Source organism: Tilletiopsis washingtonensis (assembly GCF_003144115.1).
Source record: "Tilletiopsis washingtonensis strain MCA 4186 unplaced genomic scaffold FA09scaffold_6, whole genome shotgun sequence".
NCBI classification, from domain to species: domain Eukaryota; kingdom Fungi; phylum Basidiomycota; class Exobasidiomycetes; order Entylomatales; genus Tilletiopsis; species Tilletiopsis washingtonensis.
In genome coordinates this window covers 684,410-705,924 of record NW_020312003.1, presented here as the reverse complement: position 1 = coordinate 705,924, position 21,515 = coordinate 684,410, and the positions used below count along the sequence as shown (strand labels likewise).

General features: G+C 62.6%; 7 protein-coding genes across 7 annotated transcripts; 3 read left to right on the top strand and 4 right to left on the bottom strand.

Annotated features, from left to right (window-relative positions):
• Positions 1 to 5,479: 5,479 nt before the first annotated feature.
• On the bottom strand, positions 5,480 to 6,553 carry FA09DRAFT_328888 (hypothetical protein). The gene is made up of 5 exons (XM_025741957.1): positions 5,905 to 6,553; positions 5,844 to 5,847; positions 5,679 to 5,716; positions 5,608 to 5,617; positions 5,480 to 5,536 (listed from the first exon to the last, which is right to left on the bottom strand). The coding sequence occupies exons 1-5, from the start codon at positions 6,163 to 6,165 to the stop codon at positions 5,508 to 5,510; spliced, it is 342 nt and encodes a 113-aa protein (XP_025599786.1). The 5' UTR covers positions 6,166 to 6,553; the 3' UTR covers positions 5,480 to 5,507.
• Positions 6,554 to 6,849: 296 nt separating this feature from the next.
• On the bottom strand, positions 6,850 to 8,136 carry FA09DRAFT_295449 (hypothetical protein; the record flags this gene model as incomplete). Its single annotated transcript, XM_025740123.1, has 3 exons — positions 6,850 to 7,069; positions 7,172 to 7,239; positions 7,906 to 8,136. The coding sequence occupies 3 exons, from the start codon at positions 8,134 to 8,136 to the stop codon at positions 6,850 to 6,852; spliced, it is 519 nt and encodes a 172-aa protein (XP_025599785.1).
• A 483-nt stretch (positions 8,137 to 8,619) lies between these two features.
• FA09DRAFT_328886 (hypothetical protein) lies at positions 8,620 to 10,474 on the top strand. Its single transcript, XM_025741956.1, has 4 exons — positions 8,620 to 8,759; positions 8,844 to 8,900; positions 9,407 to 9,629; positions 9,684 to 10,474. The coding sequence occupies exons 1-4, from the start codon at positions 8,646 to 8,648 to the stop codon at positions 10,097 to 10,099; spliced, it is 810 nt and encodes a 269-aa protein (XP_025599784.1). The 5' UTR covers positions 8,620 to 8,645; the 3' UTR covers positions 10,100 to 10,474.
• A 26-nt stretch (positions 10,475 to 10,500) lies between these two features.
• On the bottom strand, positions 10,501 to 11,710 carry FA09DRAFT_295599 (hypothetical protein; the record flags this gene model as incomplete). The annotated part of the gene is made up of 4 exons (XM_025740128.1): positions 10,501 to 10,639; positions 11,202 to 11,273; positions 11,504 to 11,579; positions 11,656 to 11,710. 4 exons carry the CDS (start codon positions 11,708 to 11,710, stop codon positions 10,501 to 10,503), a joined length of 342 nt encoding a protein of 113 aa, XP_025599783.1.
• A 437-nt stretch (positions 11,711 to 12,147) lies between these two features.
• Positions 12,148 to 14,059, top strand: FA09DRAFT_328882 (glycolipid transfer protein). Its single transcript, XM_025741955.1, has 6 exons — positions 12,148 to 12,231; positions 12,291 to 12,434; positions 12,785 to 12,909; positions 13,204 to 13,339; positions 13,652 to 13,788; positions 13,895 to 14,059. Exons 1-6 carry the CDS (start codon positions 12,202 to 12,204, stop codon positions 13,920 to 13,922), a joined length of 600 nt encoding a protein of 199 aa, XP_025599782.1. The 5' UTR covers positions 12,148 to 12,201; the 3' UTR covers positions 13,923 to 14,059.
• Positions 14,060 to 14,631: 572 nt separating this feature from the next.
• Positions 14,632 to 16,569, top strand: FA09DRAFT_328881 (hypothetical protein). The gene is made up of 6 exons (XM_025741954.1): positions 14,632 to 15,025; positions 15,109 to 15,333; positions 15,502 to 15,710; positions 15,773 to 15,832; positions 15,887 to 16,157; positions 16,315 to 16,569. Exons 1-6 carry the CDS (start codon positions 14,936 to 14,938, stop codon positions 16,471 to 16,473), a joined length of 1,014 nt encoding a protein of 337 aa, XP_025599781.1. The 5' UTR covers positions 14,632 to 14,935; the 3' UTR covers positions 16,474 to 16,569.
• FA09DRAFT_328880 (subtilisin-like protein) lies at positions 16,320 to 21,472 on the bottom strand. The gene is made up of 13 exons (XM_025741953.1): positions 21,391 to 21,472; positions 20,984 to 21,326; positions 20,833 to 20,930; positions 20,384 to 20,770; positions 20,075 to 20,334; positions 19,914 to 20,021; positions 19,667 to 19,857; positions 19,347 to 19,612; positions 19,279 to 19,289; positions 19,065 to 19,218; positions 17,361 to 19,012; positions 16,798 to 17,280; positions 16,320 to 16,714 (listed from the first exon to the last, which is right to left on the bottom strand). Exons 1-13 carry the CDS (start codon positions 21,397 to 21,399, stop codon positions 16,618 to 16,620), a joined length of 4,059 nt encoding a protein of 1,352 aa, XP_025599780.1. The 5' UTR covers positions 21,400 to 21,472; the 3' UTR covers positions 16,320 to 16,617.
• Between the last annotated feature and the right edge of the window lie 43 nt (positions 21,473 to 21,515).

The window sequence follows — 21,515 nt, the reverse complement described above, 5'->3', positions numbered from 1 at the left end:
AGGGGTAATTTGGGTGGTGGTGGTGGGAAGGGAGGCTCTGCACCGCGCAGGTCCTGGCCTAAGAGGCAACCTGCGGCGCAGGAGGCGCTGCAAGTTGCTGTCATGCACCTGCGCACGCGTAGCCGCACCCAGGCCTGCAGTGGCGCGCTTGCAGGGCTCCTCCTGCCACCACACCACACTCAAGCCTTACTGCCAGCATCATGGCAGTATCCCTTGCCCAGCACCAGGATGCACTCTGCACAGTGCACAGTGCACCCGCCAGCCCTGCACGGCCCTTGTCCCTGCAATGCTGGCTGAGCTGTGCTGCTCACGGCGTCATTGCCCGTTGGGGCCATGCGCTTGTCCTTGCTGGCGCCGGTGTACTCCAACAACAACCAGGGCCAGGGCATGGCAGGTGACTTGGCTGCGCAGGAGGACAAGGGTTTGTGCATGGCCATTGACCTGCAAGTGCAGGAGCGCAAGTGGGAGAAAAAGCCAGGTGCCTACAATCCAGAGGAGCGTATTCAGCGCCTTTGCCTGCTGCTGCCTGGAGAACCCAAAAGTGGATGTGGCCCAAGGGTAGGTGGCCTGGGGTCACTCTGTCTGCATGCCCTGCCTGACGTCACCCCCAGATGTGATGCCAGCCATGCTCCTGGAATCTTGGCTGCAAGAAAATTTCTTCATAGCTCCTAGTGCCAAGTGTGCGCAAGTCAACCCCCTGGCTGGCTTGCTCTCACTCAATGATGTACTCTTTGAGCTGCATGCAGATCTGTCCAAAGCGCCAGGCGCCAGTGGAGCTGTTGCCACAGCCCTTGGCATGTTTGACACACCAGTGCAGGTAACTGGTCATGAGCATTGCAAGATGCCGCTTGTTGATGAGGTGCAAGTGTGTCTGCAGCAAGCGGCCTTTGATGGTGCAGAAGTAGCTGTGGAAGGCCTTCTGCGTGCAGTGCATGTCAACATGATGCTTGCATGGTGCCTCCAGCATGTTGTTGACAAGCTTTTTGCGCTCACTGATCCAAGCCTGCTCATGCTTGACCTCAGCTGGGGTCATGCTGGCAAGCTGACTCATGAGGATTCTGTGGCTGTAATGGCTGAGTGCTGCAGCAGCAGCAGCTACCTTGCCCCAACAATGCATTGGGAGGGGGCAGGGATGGGGATGAGGTAGGAGGGCACAGCGCATCCTCTGCATGGCACTTGTGCGTGCTGCATGCCCTGTCAGCGCAGGAGCCTTGGCAGGCATACAAGCCTCCTGCGCGCCAGCCAGCATCATAGAGGCTCAGGCACACTGTCAGGCCTTCAAGGTTTCCAAGCAAATTGATGTGCCAGACATACAGGAATGTGTTTGAGGAGGTCACACGGCGCCACAGAGCATGTATAACTGCCAGAGTGGCATTGCACCATGGTACACTAAGTGCCAGGGCCATAGTGATGTGCAGAAGGAGCAGCACGGCATGAATGGCCAAGATCTTGACAGCTGCAGCATTGGTTGCAGTGTTGTTGTTTGATGCAGGGGCTAGGGCAGTGCCAGAAGGTGCTGGCATTGAGTCTACTACGGCTGCAGCGCAGCATACTGTTCCAAGGATGCAGCTGATGAGGCTACACGCTTGTGTGAGCCCTGACATATGCACCGCACCTGCCTTGCCAGTGTTTTGAGCTGGGCCAAAGATGTCCCTGCCCTTGCTCGCTGCAAGCCCCAGGGCGGCCAACGTTGAGGGTGCCACCTTGATTGCAGCAGTTGCCTTGAGAGCCCCTTCAAGCAGCCTGTCCCCAGCCAATCTTGCCAGTGCAGCTGCAGGTGTGCAGCCTGATCTGCCAGCCATGTACAGGCTCACATCTGAGTGATGCAGACCTCAGACCAACATGTCTATTGAAGCAATCAAGTGCCACACACCTCCTCCTGCAGGCGCACTGAATGCATGCAGTTTCAGAGCTCTAATGTCAGGCACTCTTGATGCAGGACAAAGTGCTGGCACCTGCTGGCCGCCTACCCACAGACTGCTTCACACCATCTTCTCTGCCTCTTCTTGATGATGCAGGTATGTGATGCCTGTTGCATCCAATGAGTGCAATGCAGCAGCACAGCCACCAGTAGCAGCATGCTGTAGCGGCCTTGTGACTGCTGCACACATTGTGGCCTCCCTTGCACATGTCCTCAGCATTCTGCAATGCTGCCTGAGATGCTCTGGCGCTGCTCCCAGTCTGTGATCATGCTGCCCTTTTTTGGTCTGCAGTTGCTAGGAGACCAGGCCTGCGTGCAATGCTCTACAAGTTCTGCCCAGTCAAGCAGCTCCAGCGCCTCCACTACTTTCATGTCTGTAGGTCTGTACGGCATCCACCCGCTGTTTGACACACCTGCGGGTTTTGCTCAGCTATTTGGCCTGCCTTGCATCCCCAACAGCAACAACAACCACAGCAACGGCAACCACAAGCTTCTTGCCTGCTATTTGGGTGCGCAAGTTTCTGCACCCATGCCAGAAGTAAACATAGTCAAGAGGAAGCAAAGTTGCATGTGCCTGAGCGTAAGGGCAAGCTTGGCATGAAAGTCTACAGCCTGAAGCTTGCTTTACAAGCGCAGGAGACTGCTAGGCAGCTCTGCGCTTGGGAAGTCCCAGGGTTTGAGCATTGGACTGCTCTTTAGAACAGTGGAGATGCAAGCAGTGAGGCTGGTAGCACAGAAGAATGACAACATTGGCAATCTTGTTGAACATGATGATATTGAGCTTACAGTGTTGGCGCAGACGTGGGTGTGGGCGTGGCATGGGCATGTGCCATAATGCTGAGGAGACAAGCTTGAAGAGACGCAGTAAGTAGCTAGGCAGATGTGGCGCAACAGCAAGAAGACTGACAATCAGGAGGAGGTCCAGAAGCTGCCAAGCCATAACAACAATGCCTACTCCTGCTTCTCCTGCTTGAGGCAAGCAATTTTGCGCTGAGCCATCCATCCTGCACCAGTAGCTTGTGTAAGAAAGGTAAAAGAAAGATTTGAAGCAGAGGTGCTTGAAGTCTGCCATTGGCTAGCTGCCAGCAGCGCACAATCTTGATTTTGTCCTTGGTCAGTTGTGATGCAGAGAAGGTGCAAAGAGAGAGGTCAAGAACAATCCAGCCTTGTGCACAAGAAGTGTCAGTGATGGCCTGCAGCGCTGCAGCTGCCATCACTTGAATCAGCTGGACACTCATTCCTCCAACATTGACCCACAGTCTATCTTGCTGAGGTTGTCAAAGCACAGCGGATCAATCTTGGCGCTGAACATCAGAAAGAAAAGGCCAGGGTAGTAGATCCTCTCACCAGTGGCGTAGTCAAGAGGAGGCAAGGAGGCAAAGTTGGATGTGCCTGGCCATCAGGCCAATTGCTTAGCTGCCTGGAAGCAGAGGGTAGATATGACACAGCCAGCAGATAGCCTGTCTTCTCAGGTCTCTGTATTCACCCCTCCCAAGCGCCCTCACGCACCAGAGAACAGAGCTCCCTACAGGTGCTATACTTGTGTTGAAGTAGGACACCCTGCACCTGTGTCTAGACCTGGTGGTATGGAACAGCGTTTGCTGCCTCTGTGCAGGCAGCAGAGACTGTGCACAAGAACCTTGTTGCTCTTGTCATTGCAGTCACTCACCAGGCAATGCTTCTGCCCCTCTTCATCTGCAAAGGCAGCCTCAAGCAGGCCAGCTTCAGCATCACCATGCTGCTGCGCATGCTCAGTTGCTGGCTGCACCTCACAGCTGAGCTTGAGCCTGGCCAGCTTTGCAATGGGCTGGTCAGTCTATTCTTTGCAATGATGTGCATCTCCTTCTGTGCCGCTTCAGGCACTCAGCCCTTGTTGGGTGCTTGATGCAGGCTTCAACCTGCTGCTTCCTCCCTTCAAGTAGTGAGAGGGGACATAGCAGCCATATCTTGCTACACAGCTCCGCTCCAACCTGAAGGGCATGGAGGGCATTCTGCTCAGCTGCAGCACATAGATGTCTGACCAGTTGACCAGCTCCTACATGCACATCCTCTGTTTGCAGGAGGGCCTGTATGCTGCCTTCTACCTTCCTCTCTTCTACTTGCTCAAAAGCTGCAGAAGAGCAGTTGCCCCAACAGCTGCAGTTTGTCTTGTGCGCATCAATCATGTGCACAGCTGGCCAGCACCTCCTGACGGCATGTCAAACATGGACAAGGAGAGCAGCAGCAAGTTGCAGTGCTTTGCATTACATGACTCCTACCCCTTGCCCTTTACCAACTTGTGTTCCACTCAAGAGAGAGCATGTGTGGCTTGTCCCATGCAGTTCACCTCTCTTTGCTCTGCGCTGCAGCAAGTGGCTGGCTTACAGCTGCACACTGATCCATGCGCATGAGTGCAAACTGTGCGGCAAGGCAGTACCCTTCTGCACCTGCTGCACCTGCCCCCACTGCCCCTCCTCCTGTGATCTCTCCCTAAATCACCCTAACCCAGCTTCTCTCTTCCAAACAAGCCTTCCTCAACAGCACCCTGGTTGGATGCCTACAGGGCAGCCACAACAACATTGCTGAGTGCCACAAGATACTGTCCAGCCTGCAGAAGCTCTCTGTATTGACATTCCACATGTGGAAGTTGTTACCTGCTCCATCTCTTGCTGTCCCTTTAACCAGCACACCGTCTCCCCACTTGCGCTTGCAGCCCGATCCCCCCTCACGTTCACTCTTTGCCTTACGGTCAGCACGACGCTTGCCACTGTTGCTACGGTGCTGGCTGGCCGCCTTGACGCTGCCGCCGCTCCCAGCCGCTGTGGCGCTGCGCATCGCGCAGGCGGCGCAGGCGCCGATCACCCAGCACTCTGTCGGCGCCGTCGCCGTCGCCGTCGCCGCCCCGGCCGTAGCTGCCGCAGCGCCACAGCAAGTGCCCGCCAAGCGCTCCGGCTCGTCCGCCGACAGCGCCAGCAAGAAGCTGCGCACGGCCCGATGTCGCCGTCGCCGTCGCCGCACTGGCTGCAGCTGCGCCGCACAACCTGGCCAACCTCACGCTACTTGACGTCTTCCCGGGCCGCCGTTACAGCCACCACGGCTCTGCTCTTTTCGTGCGCAACAGCTCGGACAACGCGCGCCGCACAGTCACGGTGCCGGTCGGAATGCGCACCTTGAGCAAGCAGCTCGTCCTCATGCGCCTCTCTCGTGCTCGCCGGCCGTTCTCATGCGCATGCCTTCAGCCAGATCAATGAAGCGCCTCGACGTGTGAAGATGGCCGGCGCGAGTCAGGGCAACATCCCGCTGTCTCTCCGTGCAGCGCTCCTCCATCTTCACAGCACGCGCCGCTCTTCTGTCCTTCTGTCCTGGCGACGACCATGGCCCAATCCACTCTCCAGCATCCTTCTCCTTCCAAGCCGACCGCACTCGCCTGAGTCCTCCCTCCGTCTTTCTCACCCGCGCAGGCAGCAGCAAAGAGACGCGATGCCATTCCCCACGCCGCATGTGGTGCGCGCAAGCGGCCCTCCCATCTCCTCATTCAAACGCAGTTCCCCATCTCCTCGACTCGGACGATCGATGAGCCAAAGCGTGGTCGTCGCCGGCGAATGGCTTAGAGACGGTCGCGCTTGTACTTGCGCTCTGCGAGGGAGAGCACAATTCACATCAGCAATGCGCTCAAGCGGCGCGAGAGCGCGAAGGCAACGGCTTACCGAACTCTTGCTGTGGACGTGCAAGAAGGATTAGCAGGGATGTGAGGGACGAAAGGCGCAGGCAAACTCACGTTGACCGACATCATCTTGGTGTTGGTGCCCGGCGTGACTGCGAGTGAAGAGCGGTCAGTACACTGCGCACCGCCGCCTTTCGGCGCGTTGCTGAGCTCAAGCTGCGTACCGTTCTGCGGAGCGAGGGAGAAGGGATCAGCACACATGGCGTGACACGCAATCACCGTTTCATTGCGCGCCTTTGCACATCACGGCGCCGCTCCATCGCCACGCCTGCACACTCACGTTCCAGGGCTGCGGGTTGTTCTTGCGGTCCCACACCACATCCGGGCCGCGTGCGAGGCGCGAGATGTACCAGCCGGCACCGACGGCTGCCACGCCCGTGACGGCGACAATGGGCAGCACCTCGGGCGAGTACCTAGTAGGGCGAAGAAGCGAGGCGAGGTCAGAGGGGAGTTGAGAGAGAAGATGGACCTGCTCGGTGTCGTCGAGAATCGCCTGCACAGGCAAGAGACCTTGGTCGCCACACGGCTCGGGCGTCGCCATCGCCCTATCGCTATTGCACAGTCAAGGCAAGCAGGGCGTGCCAAGAGACGCTGGTGCGTCGCTGCTCAGAGGCGGTGCGGCGGCGCGCAAGGCACAGCTACGATGCTCCAGAGGCAGGGTCGACACATGTGCCTCGTAGCGCACACCTGTCGTCGCTTGCGCCATCGCACCTGCTGCCCGCCAGTCGCCGTCGCCGCCCGCTCGCCGCTCGGCCCTCTGCGCTCTGCGCTCTACGCTGTCCGCGTTCTGCCCTTCAGCACGCCCGCTGCATCGCGCTGCGCCACGCACCAGTTCTTCATGAACGTCTGGCGGAACGTCTGGCGGACTTTGGAGGCCATGGTGGGCGAGATGTGTGGGGGAAGAGGTGTGGTGGTGGTGGTGGTGGTGGTGTGGGAGCGGCAGGCACGCCGAGAGCCGGCGCCGAGAGCGGCGATGCGACGTGCGCCCGCCGCGCGCCCAGCCACGGGGCGGAACATCGCGGAAATGACAGGCGGTGCTTCTGCGCATGCTCTGCCGGCTCGTCAGGTGCTTGTCTGCTGCACACTTTGCCAACGCCAGCTTACAGCGAGACAGCGTGGCCGGCCAGCTCGAGGTGCGGGGCTCTCCCTCAACGCCATCCTGCTCGCGCTGCTCGCGTCAAATGCTGCAACATCGGGGTATCATTTCGCTTCCTCTCTTATCTTTCTACATGCTCCAATCGAGCTCCTCGTCATTCACCACGCCTCCCTCCACTCCGCCTCCCGCACCATCCAGTCCCTCAATGTTCGGCCTCCCCACTTCCCGCGCGCGCTGCTGCAGCGCCGCAGCCACGCCGCCCGCGTCCAGCCGCTCCGACTCCTGCGCGGCCTTTTCGCGCGCGTGGAAGTCGCGGCGCGGGTCGTAGAGGCGGTCGTCTTTCAGCATGCTGCGAGAGCGATGTGAGCGAGGCTGCGAGCGCGACAGGGCCGCGAGACGGAAGAGACGAAGCGGAACGGAGGAGAGAGGGACTGAGACACAAGACACTCACCGATTGTCCATCCTTGCGTCTTCTCCTTCAATACCCAGCATTGGCGCCGGAGTCTTTGCTTCGATCACCTGCAATCGCCAAGAGGCTCAGTCAGACAGCCATTGAGAAGGAGCGGCGAGCGACGCGCAGTCCATCGAGGCCTCCCTTTCCAGCGCAAAGAGCTCGGCAGCTCTTGGCGTGATGTCGCATCTGAGCTGCGCAGAGACCAGCTTCGAGCCGAGAGCGGCACAGCGCCGCGTGGTTTATGCGCAGAGCTCCGGTCGAGAGCGCTCACTGTCGCAGCCGACTGCCCGCGTCCGCTGCTCGGCAGCACCTGAGCAGTCATCGCCGAGGAAGCCATGCATGACGGGCCGCGCGAGCGCAGAGACGATGCCAGCTCCCGCCTCAAGTGCGACTCGAACACGCTTGCGAGCACCACGGCTCTGCGCGAAGCAAAGTGTCCTGCTCTTGCGCTCAGGTAGCGTCTGAGTGCACCTCCACTCCCTGGCGACATTCTCGCTTCGTCCAGCCTGCTCCTCAGCCCAGCTTTCTCCGCCCAGACCCCTTGTCGACGCTGCAGCCTCATAGCTACGCCGCCTCACTCCTGCGTCAAGCCTCGCCGCCTCTGCTGTCTGCCTGGGCGCTAGCGTCCTACAGCGCCTTCTTCAACACTCGCTCGCCCTGCTCTTGCCTCTGCCCCTTACCCCTTCTCTTTCCTCCTCTCTCGCTCTCTCGCTCTCCGCTTGCCCACTCACATAGCAGTTATCGCAATGCGGACAGTAGTTGTCCGCCTCCTCGGCGCGCTCCAGATCCACGCGGAATGCGCGTCTGCACTTCTTGCAGAGCATGGCCAGCTCCGTCGTCGGGCGCAGCTGGTGCCCGTCTTCCTTCGCCGAACTCTCAGCGTGGCATTGTGGGCAATCGAAGAATTTCCGACAGCACGGAGCGCGGATGGAGACTTGGGCGTTGAGGATGTGCTTGCACATGGCGCGAGAGAAGAGGTGAAGGAAGGAAAGGTGCACGGCCTTCGAGCGCGTAGAGAGCACGCGACACGCGTAAAGCTTCTCGCGCGGGAGCATCATGCACGCTGCGCGCCGAAGCTCCTTCTCACCGCCGCGCGCCTCGAGTTGCCCCTCGTCAAGCCACCTTCGAGCGCCGTGAGGCACGGCCCCTTTCTTGCGCCGAAGAGCGAGAGGAAAAGGGCGCAGGAGTGCGGCTCGGCGCGGCTCCTCGCTGAGCGGCCGAGAGCGCCAAAGGGCTCGTTCGAGAAGCTCACCCCACGCGGCTGAAATTGCAAACGCGCGCCGCTCGAGCCGCGGCGTGCCGGCGGCGGCGTCGGGATGCCGGCGGCTGCGGAGTTGCGCCTCGAGGTGGAGTGGCTCGAGGGGCCTCACTCTGACCAATCCTCGCCGCAGGAGAGAGAGGGGCTTGTCTTCTCACCACCACCACCCTTCGCGTCTCCCTCTTCTCCTTCAGCAGCAGCAGCCGCTCCGCCATGCGCTCCTCTCTCCTTCTCCTCGCCGTCGGCGCGTCAGCCGCACAAGCCGCGCTCGTGCCCGACCGTGTTGCGCAGGCGCTCAAGCCGCGTCAGACGCAGGACACTGCCTCGGTGCGTTGCTTTTCGCGCCGCCGCAGCGCAAGGGAGGTAAGGCAGCAAGCAGAAGACTGACAGCAGATCGCCTCGCATACACAGCCGCTGTATCTCAACGAGCCGGCATGCGACTTCTATCAGTGTGCCGTGACGGTGCAGGTGAGTGGGGCGACGTGTCGCGACATCTGGAAGAGCGGGGCGCCCCGGCGAGGCGAGGGAAGCGGTGCAAGAGAGTGGAGTGACGCCAGTTCGCACGCATCCAGCGGCAGCGGCGATGAGGCGCACTCCAGGTGAAGATGGTAACAAGGATCCGGAGGCGGCAAAGCACGCCAGTGGGAGGCGCAAGAGGAGACGCATCGGCCTCGGCTTGAGACGTAGAGGCCCGTGCGTGCTGCTCGACTCTGCGCCTGCAACCATGCCAGGAGCGTTGGCTAGGGGGCGGTGGAGCGGACAGGGCCAAAGCAGGCCGAGCAGACTGAGGGAGCACAAGAAGGAGCTCCGTCGGAAGGGATGAAGCAGGCGATGGCGGCACAAGTGGCGCGGCGAGAGTCTTAGACAAAAGCAGCATGCCGCATGGCAACGTGATTCTCAATCGCCGCTTGGGGCGCATCTTGATGTTCCTTGTCGCACTCCGTCTCTTCGACCCATGCTCACACCCTCTCCAGGCTGGATCTTCTCTCACCGCCAACTGGCTCAACCCGCCATCGGGCGATGTGGCGCTGGACCTCATGTCCGACGCCGGCTCCACGCTCGCACACCACATCGCCACTGTGCCGGGCACGTCGCAGAACGGCTACTGCGACTCGGGCTACGGCATCGGCGTCGTCGTCGACGGCAAGACGTGCGGACGCTTCTCGTTCATCGTGCCGAGTGGATGGGAGGGAAACTGTGCGTAGTCCTTTGCTTCTCTGCGCCGATGCTGCGGCTGACGGTGATGCGCAGACACGATGCGCGCATCGTCTGTGGACAACGCAGCGATCCAATCCTACACCGACGTCATTCTCATCACGAGCAACAGCAGCACGCCTCAGAACGTCGCATTCGCTACGTCTCCCATCTCGGGCGCACCGACGTCCACCGTGTTCGGTCAGGGCAGCGGCGAGACGAACACGTACGCGCCGACGGCTGCGACTGCACCGGGAGCTGCGGCGCCGAGCTCGAGCGGAAGCGGAAGCGCTGCGCCGGCGTCGAGCTCGACGGCGGCGGGAAGCAGCAGCGGAGGTGCCTCGAGTCGCTCGTCGAGCGGCTCGGCGCCCAGCGCGACGCAGAGCGGCACAAACGCTGCATCGGCATTCAGCGCCTCGAGTGCCGGCGTCGCTGCTCTCGCTGTCTGCCTGGCTGTCGCTGCGCTGCTCTAAGGCGCTGCTCAGCGCATTTCGCAGCCTCAAGGGCCTCGCGGCGCTACCAACTTGACACTGCTCCGCATCGCGACCTCGCCTCCTCATACACGTTCATTGCCTCCCCTCCTCATCTCGTCACCAGCATCTTCACTTACCATCTCGTCTCGCTAGTCCCACACATCCACACCACACAACGGTCCCGTGCCCGCTGCCCCCGTTCACGGCAGACCAATACACTCATTGCGCGCACTGCTAGCGAGCAACGAGCGCTCTTTGCCGCGAGTGTAGCGCTCATCGCTCTGCCATTCCTCAGTGCCCGTATCTCCTCTCCAGCTCACTCACCCCGCCGCCGCGCAAACTGAAAGAGAAGACCTCAATGCCATTCCTCTTCTCCCTCCTTCACGCGCATGCGCACCCCTTCACTCCTCCTCCCTCCGCCGCAGATGCGCCCTCACCTCCGGACGCAACAGCATAGGCCGCGACGCTGCGGTGTATGCCCGTGCCTCGAGCGCATGTGAAGAGTCGGTGCGGATCACTGTGCCGATTGACATGAAGAAGCTGGATGCGGGGGAATCAGTGACGAGCGAGGTGCCGAAGCGACGAAGGGAGAAGAAGTCGCCCGCATGACGCTCCGATAGAAGCGCAAGATGTGCTGTGCAAGGCCGGGCAGCGACGAGCTCAAGACACGAGCCCAAGCGATGGCTCGACGCTATGGGCTGGCATATCACCTAGGCTTGTCCCTGCCCGTCGGGATGCAGCCTGGCGCTCTCTCCTCTCATGTCTGCAGTCTCGCTCCCAGCATCGAGAGAGCATGCCCCCTGTGCTCCCTGATGCAGCTCTCCATGCCGCACATGGGCTGCTTGGCACAGCGCTCGACGGGCGAGTCATGTTCGGCCCAAGCTGCGTGGTCTGCTTATCTGTCCTCGCAGCTCTTGACACGACTACTCTGTGCCTGTGCTCAGAGCCACTGGCCATGCCGCTCCATGCCTGCACCTCTCTGCTCCTCTGCAGCGCTCTCTTGCTTCACCGCCCTACCGCCCGATCGCGCCTTCTTCCTCCCTCTTCACTCCTAACCCTTCCAGGTTGACCCGTCCTTCATGCAGCCGGCATGCGAACTCACCCAAACGTGGCAGCACTCGTGCCCATAAACTGTCCCAGCGTCGCCAGGGTGCCGCGCGGGCCTGGACCGGCGCTGTTCCCGATGGGAGCGCAGCGAGCGATGACGAGGGTGTAGCGAAGAGCGCGAGGGCGAGAGTGAGAAGAGCAGAGAGGCGCGTGAGAGAGTAGAGAGGCGTCGAGCGAGGATAGAGAGAGAGGAGGCGAGAGCGAGCGACGAGATGCAGAACGTCGCGAGAAGAGGAGGTAGAGAGCAAGCGTGTCAACGCCGCTCCTCACTGCCATCCTGCTCGCTGCTGCACTCACCGCAGGATCTGGAAGGCGCCGCCAATGAAGCCGATGCAGAGGCCCACGCCGGTGCCCATTGCTGCGCCCATCGACACTGCCAGCACAAGCGTCAGCAGGAGAGAGAGAGAGAGAGAGAGAGAGAGAGAGAGGGACAGGGCAGGCCAACGCACGCTTCTGGAACAGCGTCTGCTGAGGCGCGCCGGGCTGCTGCACGACGGGCGGCATGGTGAGTGTGCGTGCGGGTGCTGCAGGTGGGAGAGATGGAGGGGAGGAGGCAAAGACGGCGCCGGCGCGCACGTCCGTCGCATGTCGCTCGACGCCGGCCCGAGAGCGAGCGAGCAGCGTGGGACATGCTATGGACGCCGCGCACGTGACGCCGCCGCGGGGCTGAGTGCGGGGACGGGCAGCCAACAGCGCTTCAGCTTGGCGCATGCCAGGCCCGAGCCTCGGCTGCTCTTGCGCGCTCTGCACAAGCTGATGCCGAGATGCTCGTGCTGCATCCAAACGCCGCGCAGAGCTGTCTTGCGCGAGCAGACGCGCTGATGAGGCGGTCCAGGCGCGCGCGGCGTGCTGGCGCGTGGCGGTGGCGGCGCGGGAGCAACAGAAGCGCACGCTGCGCGCACGAGCCCCTTTCGCGCTTCGCTTCCCGCCCCTCGCGCCGCCTCGCACCTTGCCTCATCACCACATTCACGCAACAAGAACGGAGCGCAGGCATCATGACGACCTACTTCGACACCGTCAAGAAGGTGCGTCTCCTTTCTTGCATTCCGCCTCTTCCACCGCTGACCCTTCTGCGCGGCATCAGTCCTATGCCGACGTGCCCCTCACCGACGAGGGCGTCGACACGTCGGCCTTCCTCGAGGCCACCGAGGGCCTCGTCAAGCTCTTCGACCTGCTCGGCAGCTCGGCGTTTGCCATTGTGCAGAACGACATGCGCGGGAACGTCAAGGTGCGTCGCGATCAGGCGAGAGATGCAGGGTGCATGGGCCATCGGCAGGGCCGACGTGACGAGGCTGGGCGCGGGGGCCAGACGTAGAGAGGGCGAGCACAGCAGACGCGGCGTCGTCGCTCGCGAGTCGGGAAGCGCAGGCTCAGCACGATAGTCGGGTGCACGCTCGCAGCATGATGGCTACCGAGCGCACAGCACGCTGCTGCATGATTGCCATGCGGCAAGGCAACCTTCTCGGCGCGCTCTTGTCGCGCACCTGCATGCGCTCTTCCGCTTGAGCTGACGCGCTCCCTACGCTCTCTCGTCTCTCCACTCCGCGCGTCTCGCCTCTGCGTCTTCGCCGTGCTCAGAAGATCAGAGACCGTCTCCTGGCCTCGCCGATGGAGAGCAACACGCTCGAGCGCCTCGTGGCCAACGAGGGCAAGCCGGGCGAGAAGAAGCGTGTGGCGACCGAGGGGTTGATGTGGCTGCTTCGGTGAGTTGTTGAGGCGCGCGGGGGTAGAGGAGGGGGGGGGGGGGGGGGAAGACGGCGGATGGCAAGATAGCAAGCTGGGGTATGCGAGGAGGCGAGGCGCACAATCTCCGAGGCAGATCTGGCCCGCAGGAGCCCCGCGCACGGAGACCTAGCTCTGGAAGCACATCATAGGGTCCACATGTGTTTGGCGCAGGCAAGGGCAAGTCGCAATCCGTGCGCAGATCACGACCGTCCATCTGTCTCGTGTCGTCGCACGCTCCACGCTTACGCGTTTCTCGCTCTCGCCACTCGCAGCGGCCTGGACTTCACAGCCCAAGCGCTGCGTCGCTCGCAAACGGACAAGAGCGAGGAGCTGACGGTGTCGTTCACCAAGGCATACGAGGGCACGCTGCGCAAGTATCACAACTTTGTCGTCAAGGGTGCATTCGGAGTGAGTTTTGCCGCGCGCTGCGGGATGGAGAGAGAGAGCGAGAGGCAGAGAGTTGGAGGGGCAGAGCGACGAGACGCGTCGGGGGCACGATCGGGTCCTAGCGCGCTGGCACGGATGAGCGGTGATGGATGATGGAAGAGTGGATCGTAGGACGTGAGGAGCGAAGGGTCACGCGCGTCCTCGCGCTGCCCATGATGCTTGCAGCGTCTGGTTTTGGCGCTCCAGCCAGATCGTACTCTGCCAGCTCGCTCTCCACGCCCTGGAACCCTCAGCCATCTGCTTCTCACGCTGACTCGCCTTCACCTCCCGCAGCTGGCAATGAAGGCCTGTCCGTGGCGCAAGGACTTCTACGAGAAGCTTGGCTCTCCGCCGGAGCGAGTAGAGAGCGAGCTCGAGGCATGGCTGAACGCGCTGGAGAAGATTGTGTCGCAGCTGCAGGGCTTCTATGCGTGAGTTCTCCACCGGGGAAAGACGGGCCAGAAGAGAGGATTGAGCTGGAAGTGAATATAGGGAGCAAGAAGCAGATGGCTGACGACACTCGCATCGCGTTGACAGACAGGGCAACTACGACAAGGGTCTGTAGAAGGCGTTGCAGAACGTTGCACACGCGCGAGGAAACGGCGACGGGGGACAGTGATGGGATGGAGAGAGGGAGGGCTAGAGCGAGAAGGGCGACTGCGAGGACGGGCGAGGGAGAATCGGATCTGTTGTTTCACCGCAGCCTCCTTCATCCTTGACTTCTTGACGCTCGACAAGCGAGGCATCATGGAAGGTGTAGATGCTGGAACAGAAGCGTGGCCATGCTCAAAGACGAAGGGCGTGGAGAGCGGAGGGGCTTTGGATAAAGCGAGCGACGTGCATGGACCGCCTCGATGCCTGCTGCGCCGGATCCTCTCTCGAGCCAGCTGGCCATCCAGCCATGCTCTTTGCTCCTATCAGTCGACTCGCCAACGTTGAGCGAGAGCCTCAGCATATCGTGCAGCTCACAGCCTTCCGTTCGAGCCCATCACGAGACCCGTCCTCGCGCGAATCTCGAGCGCAAAAGCAAGGGAGACGCTTCGCGCTGCAGGGTCGCGCGCGAGTTGAGCCGCGGCAAGGCGTGCTGTCGCACTGAAATGCTGTGCTCCGCTCCGGCACATCGCGAGTCTTGCTGCACGCCGAGCCCTGGCCGCGAAACTCCGCTCCCACGCCGCCATGCTCCACCTCGAACGCAACGTCGGATGCAGCGAGCCCGTGCCGGTGCTCCGGCTCGCGCGCGAGGCGGTCCGCATTCAGATCGCCTTTGCCGCTATCGAGACCTTGGGTCGCCCGAACGACGCCTCGTCGACGCTGCTACAGTGACGCTGTGAATGCGGCAGAAGGAGGGCGGGAAGACGTCAGCACTTTGCGTTACTCCGGCGTCTTGGACAGGAACAGCCGCCGGCTCAGGGCCCACGTTTCCCGAGCTGCAGCGCCGATCCGGCTCATGCACGGCTCAACTCTCTCCACCCCTCCTTCCTCAAGCTCTCGAGCCGAGCCGCGCTTGCCTCTCGACCACCCCATCGCTACTACCGCAACGCACCTCACTCATTCTACCCACGTCACCACACTATCAACATGTCCACGTCCACTGCCAACGGCGACGGCGAGCAGCCGATGCCCGTCATCGTCTGGTGCTGCCCGCGCAGCTGCTCCACTGCCTTTGAGGTGCGTCGTTCTCCACTCCGAGCGTGCCTTTGCCGCTGCATTTGCTCACTGCTTCCGCCCTGCCCGGCTCCGCCTCGCAACAGCGAGCATTCATGCAGTCCCAGTCCACGCGCTGCTTCCACGAGCCGACGGCCGGCGGCTACTACTACGGCCCGCAGCGCGCCTGCCAGCGCTACGACGAGGCCGCGTGCCAGGCCAGCGGCCAGGACCACGAGACCGTCGAGCAGACGCTGCGCGACATGCTCAACCCCGACGTGTACAACAAGGGCACGGCGAAGACGGAGGGCGCAAAGTACATCTTCGCCAAGGTGCGTGTGGAGAGGAGCAGGAGGGAGGGGCAAGCGTGGAGGGCCGGAGGGCATGAGCGCCAGCGAGGCGCTGATGGGCGTGTGAGAGGCTCCAATGCAGCAACCCAGCGTGGGGCCGCTCTGTGCGCACAACGTTGCTCGCCTTCCATCTGCTGATGCTGCCTCCAGGACATGGCGCAATATCTCTTCTCCGGCGAAGTCCTCTCGGCGCTGCACCCCGACTCGAAAGTGTACCGCACGCCCTCGGCCGAGCAGGCCGGCGTCGACTACCGCCACACGCTCGAGAACCCCACCGTGGTGCCGACGGACTTGCTCCGGCGCTTCAAGCATACGTTTCTAGTGCGCACGCCGGAGAAGAGCGTGCCAAGCTACTACAAGTGAGGCGAGAAGGGGCAAGACAGGTGTGAAAGCAGCGCAGTGGCTGACCTTACGCCGATAGATGCGTCCAGGATAAGGCGGCGGGCTTCGAGTACTTTGATGGCGCCGAGGCCGGCTATGCGTGAGTGATCCTCCTCTTGAGCCCGACCTTCTTCTCTAATCCCGCCCTGCGCAGCGAGCTGCGCATTCTCTACCAATGGCTTTCGAACCCAGAGTCCACTTTCCACACTGCGCCACCCTCTCCCTCCGCCTCTTCTCTGCCCGGCAAGGTGCAGTCTCAACCACAGCCGCCGCCGCTCGTCGATGCCAGCGTGCTGCTCGCCAATCCGGAACGCACGATTCGCCTGTACTGCGAAGCCGTGGGCTTCCCGTTCGACGAGGGCATGCTCAGCTGGGAGAAGAAGAGCGTGCCCGAGTTCTCGAGCTGGGGCACTTTCCATGCAGCGGTGAGTGCGAGCGCTGAGACGGAAGGAGGGCCGATGCGGAGAGACTGGGCGGGTTCAGGCTTCACCTTTGCCACGCTCCGCGAGCGTGACACCGCTTTCGCTTCGCCCCGCTCTTGGCTCACACGCTTCCACTCTTTTCCTCCTTCGTGCTTTCCAGGCAGAGCAATCAACGGGCTTCAAGAAGGACGACGAGACCGGCTCGAAGGCCAAGAAGGCCGACCTGCCACAAGACGTGCTCGAGACCATCGAGCGCAGCAAGGAGGACTACGAGTGGCTCTACGAGCGCCGCACGATTCGCGAGGAGGAGGAGAAGTGAGGATCGACGCAAGTGCTGCATTGGATGAGGGAGCGAAGATGTTGCGGGCAGAGGGCAAGGGAGACGGATAATGGGATTGTGATTACGCTGTCTCGCTCGAGCCCTGCCTTGCCGAGGCGCTCGAGGTGATGTAAAGGGCAGGGCCTAGAAGGGCATGTATCCCGCCGCCGACTCGAACACCCTCGCGCGGTCCGCGTTAGCGGCCAGGCAGTGCCAGCCGAGCTTCTCGCCTGCCAGCTCGCTGCCAGGAGTATCGAGCGTCAGCAGACGGAACACAGCGCGGCATAAGCCAAAAACGGGGGGGGGGGGGTCCAGCACACTCACCGCTCCAGCGCTCTCAGCTTGCGCACCTCGTCCGCCGCACTGGCCGCGCCGTTGCCCAGCTCTTTGAGCGCCTTGCGCACCTGCACGAGAGCCGTGCCGTAGCGCTCGTGCTGAATGGCCCAGCGCACGTACACCGTCGCAAACTCCTTGTCGCTGGCGTCCGCCACGCGTCTGTAGCGCTCAAAGGTGCTCTCGAAGTCGGGCGACGCCTTGCCCTCGTCGCGCGCTAGCAGTGCACGCGCACGTCGGTTGAGCGCCAGGACGTAGGCATCGCGACGCTTCTTCTGCTGCGCGTCGTGCTGCTTTTCTGCGGCAGACTGCTCGGTGGAGGGGAGCTTCTTGGCGCCGGCGAAGAGCAGAACAGACTGCTCATCGACGATGTCGAGGATCGCTTGCGCCGCCGAGAGGACCTTGGAGGCGTCGGCGGCGTCGTCCGGCTTCGTTGCGTTGAGGCGAGCAACCAACACGCCGAGGTCATCCGGGCTGCGAGGAAGAGCAAGCGTCAGCACTACGCCTCACCGCAGCTTGTCGTCATCCCTTCTCTTGCTTCGCTGGTCACTCACTACTCCTTGAGCAGTCGGTCAATGTACGCGTCGCGCTCCTTCTCGGGCACCTTCTGCACGAGGCCGGTCATGAGCTCCGCCACCGTCGGCGGTGTCTCTCCCGACGCGCCCTCGTCCGGCTTTGGCTTGATGATGGCCGGCGGCACCACGAGTCTGAGCTGTCCCTTTGCCTCGTTGCCCGACGCCGTCATCGTGCCGACAAGGACGTCGCCTGCCTCGACACCCTTGGGCAGCGCATCGCCCTCGATGTTCGTGTCGAGGCACAACACCTTCGTCTCGCCCTGCAGCAGCTTGACGCCGGCGAACTTGGCCGGCTTGGCCGCGCCGTACTGGTCCACATGGTCCTCGTAGACGTCAAGCGAGACCGGCTTCGCCAGCTTCGTATCGACACGGAGCGACATGTGGCGCAGCTTCTCCAGCACCGGCATGGCAGCCAGCAGCTCGACGCGCACGGTGTACGAGCCCTTGCTGAGGTCAATCGCCTTGGCGTCGCTGTACACGTCGCTGAAGTGCACGCGCCGCTTGTGCGCGTCAAAGATGGCCGAGAGCTGAGGCACCGCGCTGTCGTAGAGATGGTTGGACAGCGGCAGGCCATACTTAATGCTCGCAGAGTCCTCCTTGATCTCGAGAGGGTAGGTCAGGACGAGCTCGCAGAGCGTACTGCCGTCGGGCAGAGCGTCGCGCGGCGAGGTGAGAGGACGCAGCTCGGAAGTCGTGGGCCGTGCGAAAGAGCGGCGCTGCTCGAGAGAGATGGCAGGCGAGAATGCCTCGATGCGGACATGCGAGGTGCACTCGATACGAGCGATACCTTCGCCGCCAATCAGCGTCGTCTCGTCGCGTCCGCGCACCGGGGTAGCGAACGAGATGCCATGCCAATCGATCGTGACCTCGAGGTCAAAGCCAGCCGCGCTGGCCCAGAACTGCGCGAGGCACAGCTCCATCGGCACGCCGCCGGTAACGCTGACCTTCTTGGTGACCGGCTCGTTCTCGTTGAGCGCCATGACGAAGGCCTTCTCGACCTCGTTGAGGCGCGCATGCGGCAGCATCTGCACCGAGTGGTTCCAGAAGCGCACAGACGTGCCGGCCTTTTCGTGGTTGCTGGAGCGGAAGCGCATCTCGGCCCAGGTCGCGCCGATGGGCACGCTGACGAAGCGCCGCTCGACCTTGCCGTGGTCCAGCCGCACGCGCTCGAAGTGGACCGTGGGCGCGGGAGGCGTCGGCTTGGCGATCGTCACGGGGCATTCGAAGAGCTTGAGGCCGCTCTCCGAGTCGTAGCCCTCGACGGCAGCGACGTGCAGACCGGGCGCCAGGCCTGTGGTGTCCACGCGCACCTCAAAGCCTCTGCCCTTGGATCCGAGCCACACAAACTCCGGCGCGCTGACCCACGACGCCGTGGTAGACAGCGAGCAGCCGATCTGCAGCGTCTGCGCACGCTCCGTCTCGTTTTGCTTGAACGTCGGCTGCGCCGTGACGGTGAATTGGTTGAGCGCATGCGTGCCGTTCTTTCGCAGGTAGATGCCGCGCTGGTCCGTGCCGGCACGACCCGGAGGCTTGCCAGCTGGCGTGACGGAGATGCGCCACTCGGCGTCGGCGTCGGCGCGGTCGGCGTGCTTGACGATGTAGTCAAAGGCGTCTGCCACGCGGAAGAAGCCCTGCGAAGAGGAGATTAGCTGCAGTCGAAGTGCTGCGCACGAGCAGACTCACCACGCCCTGCGGGTCCTTGACGTCCTTGGCAGTTGCGCGAATCGCCTTGAACACACGCGCAGGCGTCACGGGAATGCCCTTGGCCTTCATGCCGCTGACAAGCAGCGCCACGCAGCCTGCGGCGTGCGGCGACGACATGCTCGTGCCGTTCGCGCTGGGAAAGGAGCGAATGGTTCAGCAGATGAGGCGCGAGGGACATGAACGCGCTTCTCACAGCATCGTCGTCTGCAGCGGCAAGATGCATGTCAGCGGTGCTCAAGCAGCACGCCCGAGTAGACTCACCTGCAGGCAATACCTCGGAATCGACGTCACTGCCGCGCCGGGCGAGTAGATGTCGACGCCCTTTGCGCCGTCAAATGTGGGGCCGCGAGAGCACCACGTCGTCGTGCTGCTCTTGATGCCCTCCTCCACGAGTGCATACTGTGCCTGCTGCATGTGTCCCGCGTCGACGTACGCGCCGACGGTGAGGACGCCCGTCGTCGTGCCCGCAGGCTGACCAAGCGTCGAGAGCGCGGGGCCGGAGTTACCGGCGGAGGAGACGAAGAGGACTGTCGCTGGGGTTTCAGCGTGGCGCAGGGTGTGCTGTGCTTGCAGCAGCTCACCGTCGCGCTCGCGAATGACAATGTCACGCAGCTGCTCGGCGAACGCGCCCTTGTTGTCTGCTCCCCAGGCGCCCGACTCGCCAAAGCTCATGTTGGCGACGTCGCAGCCCGTGTCGATGATGGCACGTGCAGCACGAAGCAGCGCCTGCTGCGTCTCCATGGAGCCGAGCCGACCATCGCCGATGCAGAGGCTAGCAGAGAATGAGTTTGGTGCGGTGAAAAGACGGTCACGCCTGGCGATGCTCACGAGACGATCTGGCAGCCCGGCGCGACGCCGTTCTGCGAAGGGTCATCCTTGCGGTCTGCAGAGACGATGCCCGCCACGTGCGTCGCGTGCGAGCCCGAGTTGCAGACGCTGCGCTCGACGCATGAGCTCTGCATCAATCAGCACGCCACTGCGACACTCACATGCTGACCGCCTCCACCTCCGCCGTCTTGTCGCTTGTGGCATGCAGGAAGTTGACGTTGAACGTCATCAAGTCCTTCTCTCCGAACGCCTCCCAGTGGTGCTCCAGGTTGTAGTCGGCCATGGGACGGCGATGCGTCAGGTCGATGGTCTGCTCGCCCAGCGGCTCCAGGCGCTCCTTGGGCATGCCGAGCGTAGGGTCGTGCAGCTCGCCTTCGCCGCCGAAGACGATGGCACGCCAGTGAGAGCCGTCGAACCATGCCTGCCGAAGTGTGAGTAGAGTGAGAGAAGGCAGGGGCGAGGCGACTCACGACGACCTCGACGATCGGCCCGGCATCCTCAAACGAGCCAGCCATCTCCTTGAACGCGCTGAGCTGTGCCTTGAGCTCCTCCGTGCGCTGAGCCCGCTTCTGCGCCTCTTCATCCTTCTGCTTCTTTGCAGCGTCCACATCGTCCGCGCCCTTCTTCTTCGCGTCTCCCTCCTTCGCCTCTGCCTTCTCCGGCACAGGCTTCTTGCCATGCTCCGCCTCAAAGACGGCCTGCTGCACCAGCGCCCCGAGTCTCGCAGCTTCCACATCGCTCTCCTTCTTCCGCTCTGCCTTGCGGCGCGCTACGAGATCGCGCGGCCAGAGCGCGTACGCGGCCTGCGTGCCCATCTTCCACTTGCCCGACGGGTTCTTGAGCGAGGAAGCGAGCAGCTGGCGAGGGAAGGGCCCAGCAGTGAGAGAGGGACCAAACGCGGCAGGGCAGACCTACGCACCAGAGTACGCCCGGTACGAGGAGACTTGAGCGCCACAGTCCCGCTCGGCGCTTCCTTGAGCGGCTCCACGTTGGTGAGATACACGTCACCGCTCCCCGCTGCTTCATCATCAGCACAGCTCCGCTCTCCCTTTCTTCTCTCGCGCACTCACTGCAGTCAATGACCTCGACCACCTTGCCCTTCCCGTCCAGGCCCTTTGCAGCCGGGTCTACGCCCGTGTCCAGAATCGCAACGCGCACGTTGCGTCCATCGTACTCTGGGTATTTCTCCAGAAAGGCCGACGCCTGCGACGTCTGCTTCGGCAGCAGACCGTCGGTCGGGAACGGCGAGATGTGGGGGCCGGCGTGGTGCGGCATGGCAGCGGCGCGAGAGGTGGGCGGAGGGGCAGTGGAGGGAGCAGCTGAGGGAGCAGGAGCGATGGCGGAGTAGCAGCGCGGCGAAGTGCGCAGGACGAGGCGGGAACGCAGCGCCAGACGAGGAGAGGCGCGGAGCAGCTGGCGGGGCGAGGAGAGGTCAGCTTCGGCACAGGCAGACGCTCAGCAGCAGCCTGGCACGCACGCTTTGCATGCCTCTGCTGCACGGACGTGACGTGCAGCGTGTGTGAGGCGGCCGAATAAGAGAGAGGGGAGGGAGGATGAGGAGAGGAAGATGGACCCTCGAGGTGACGCCAGCGCCGGCACGCC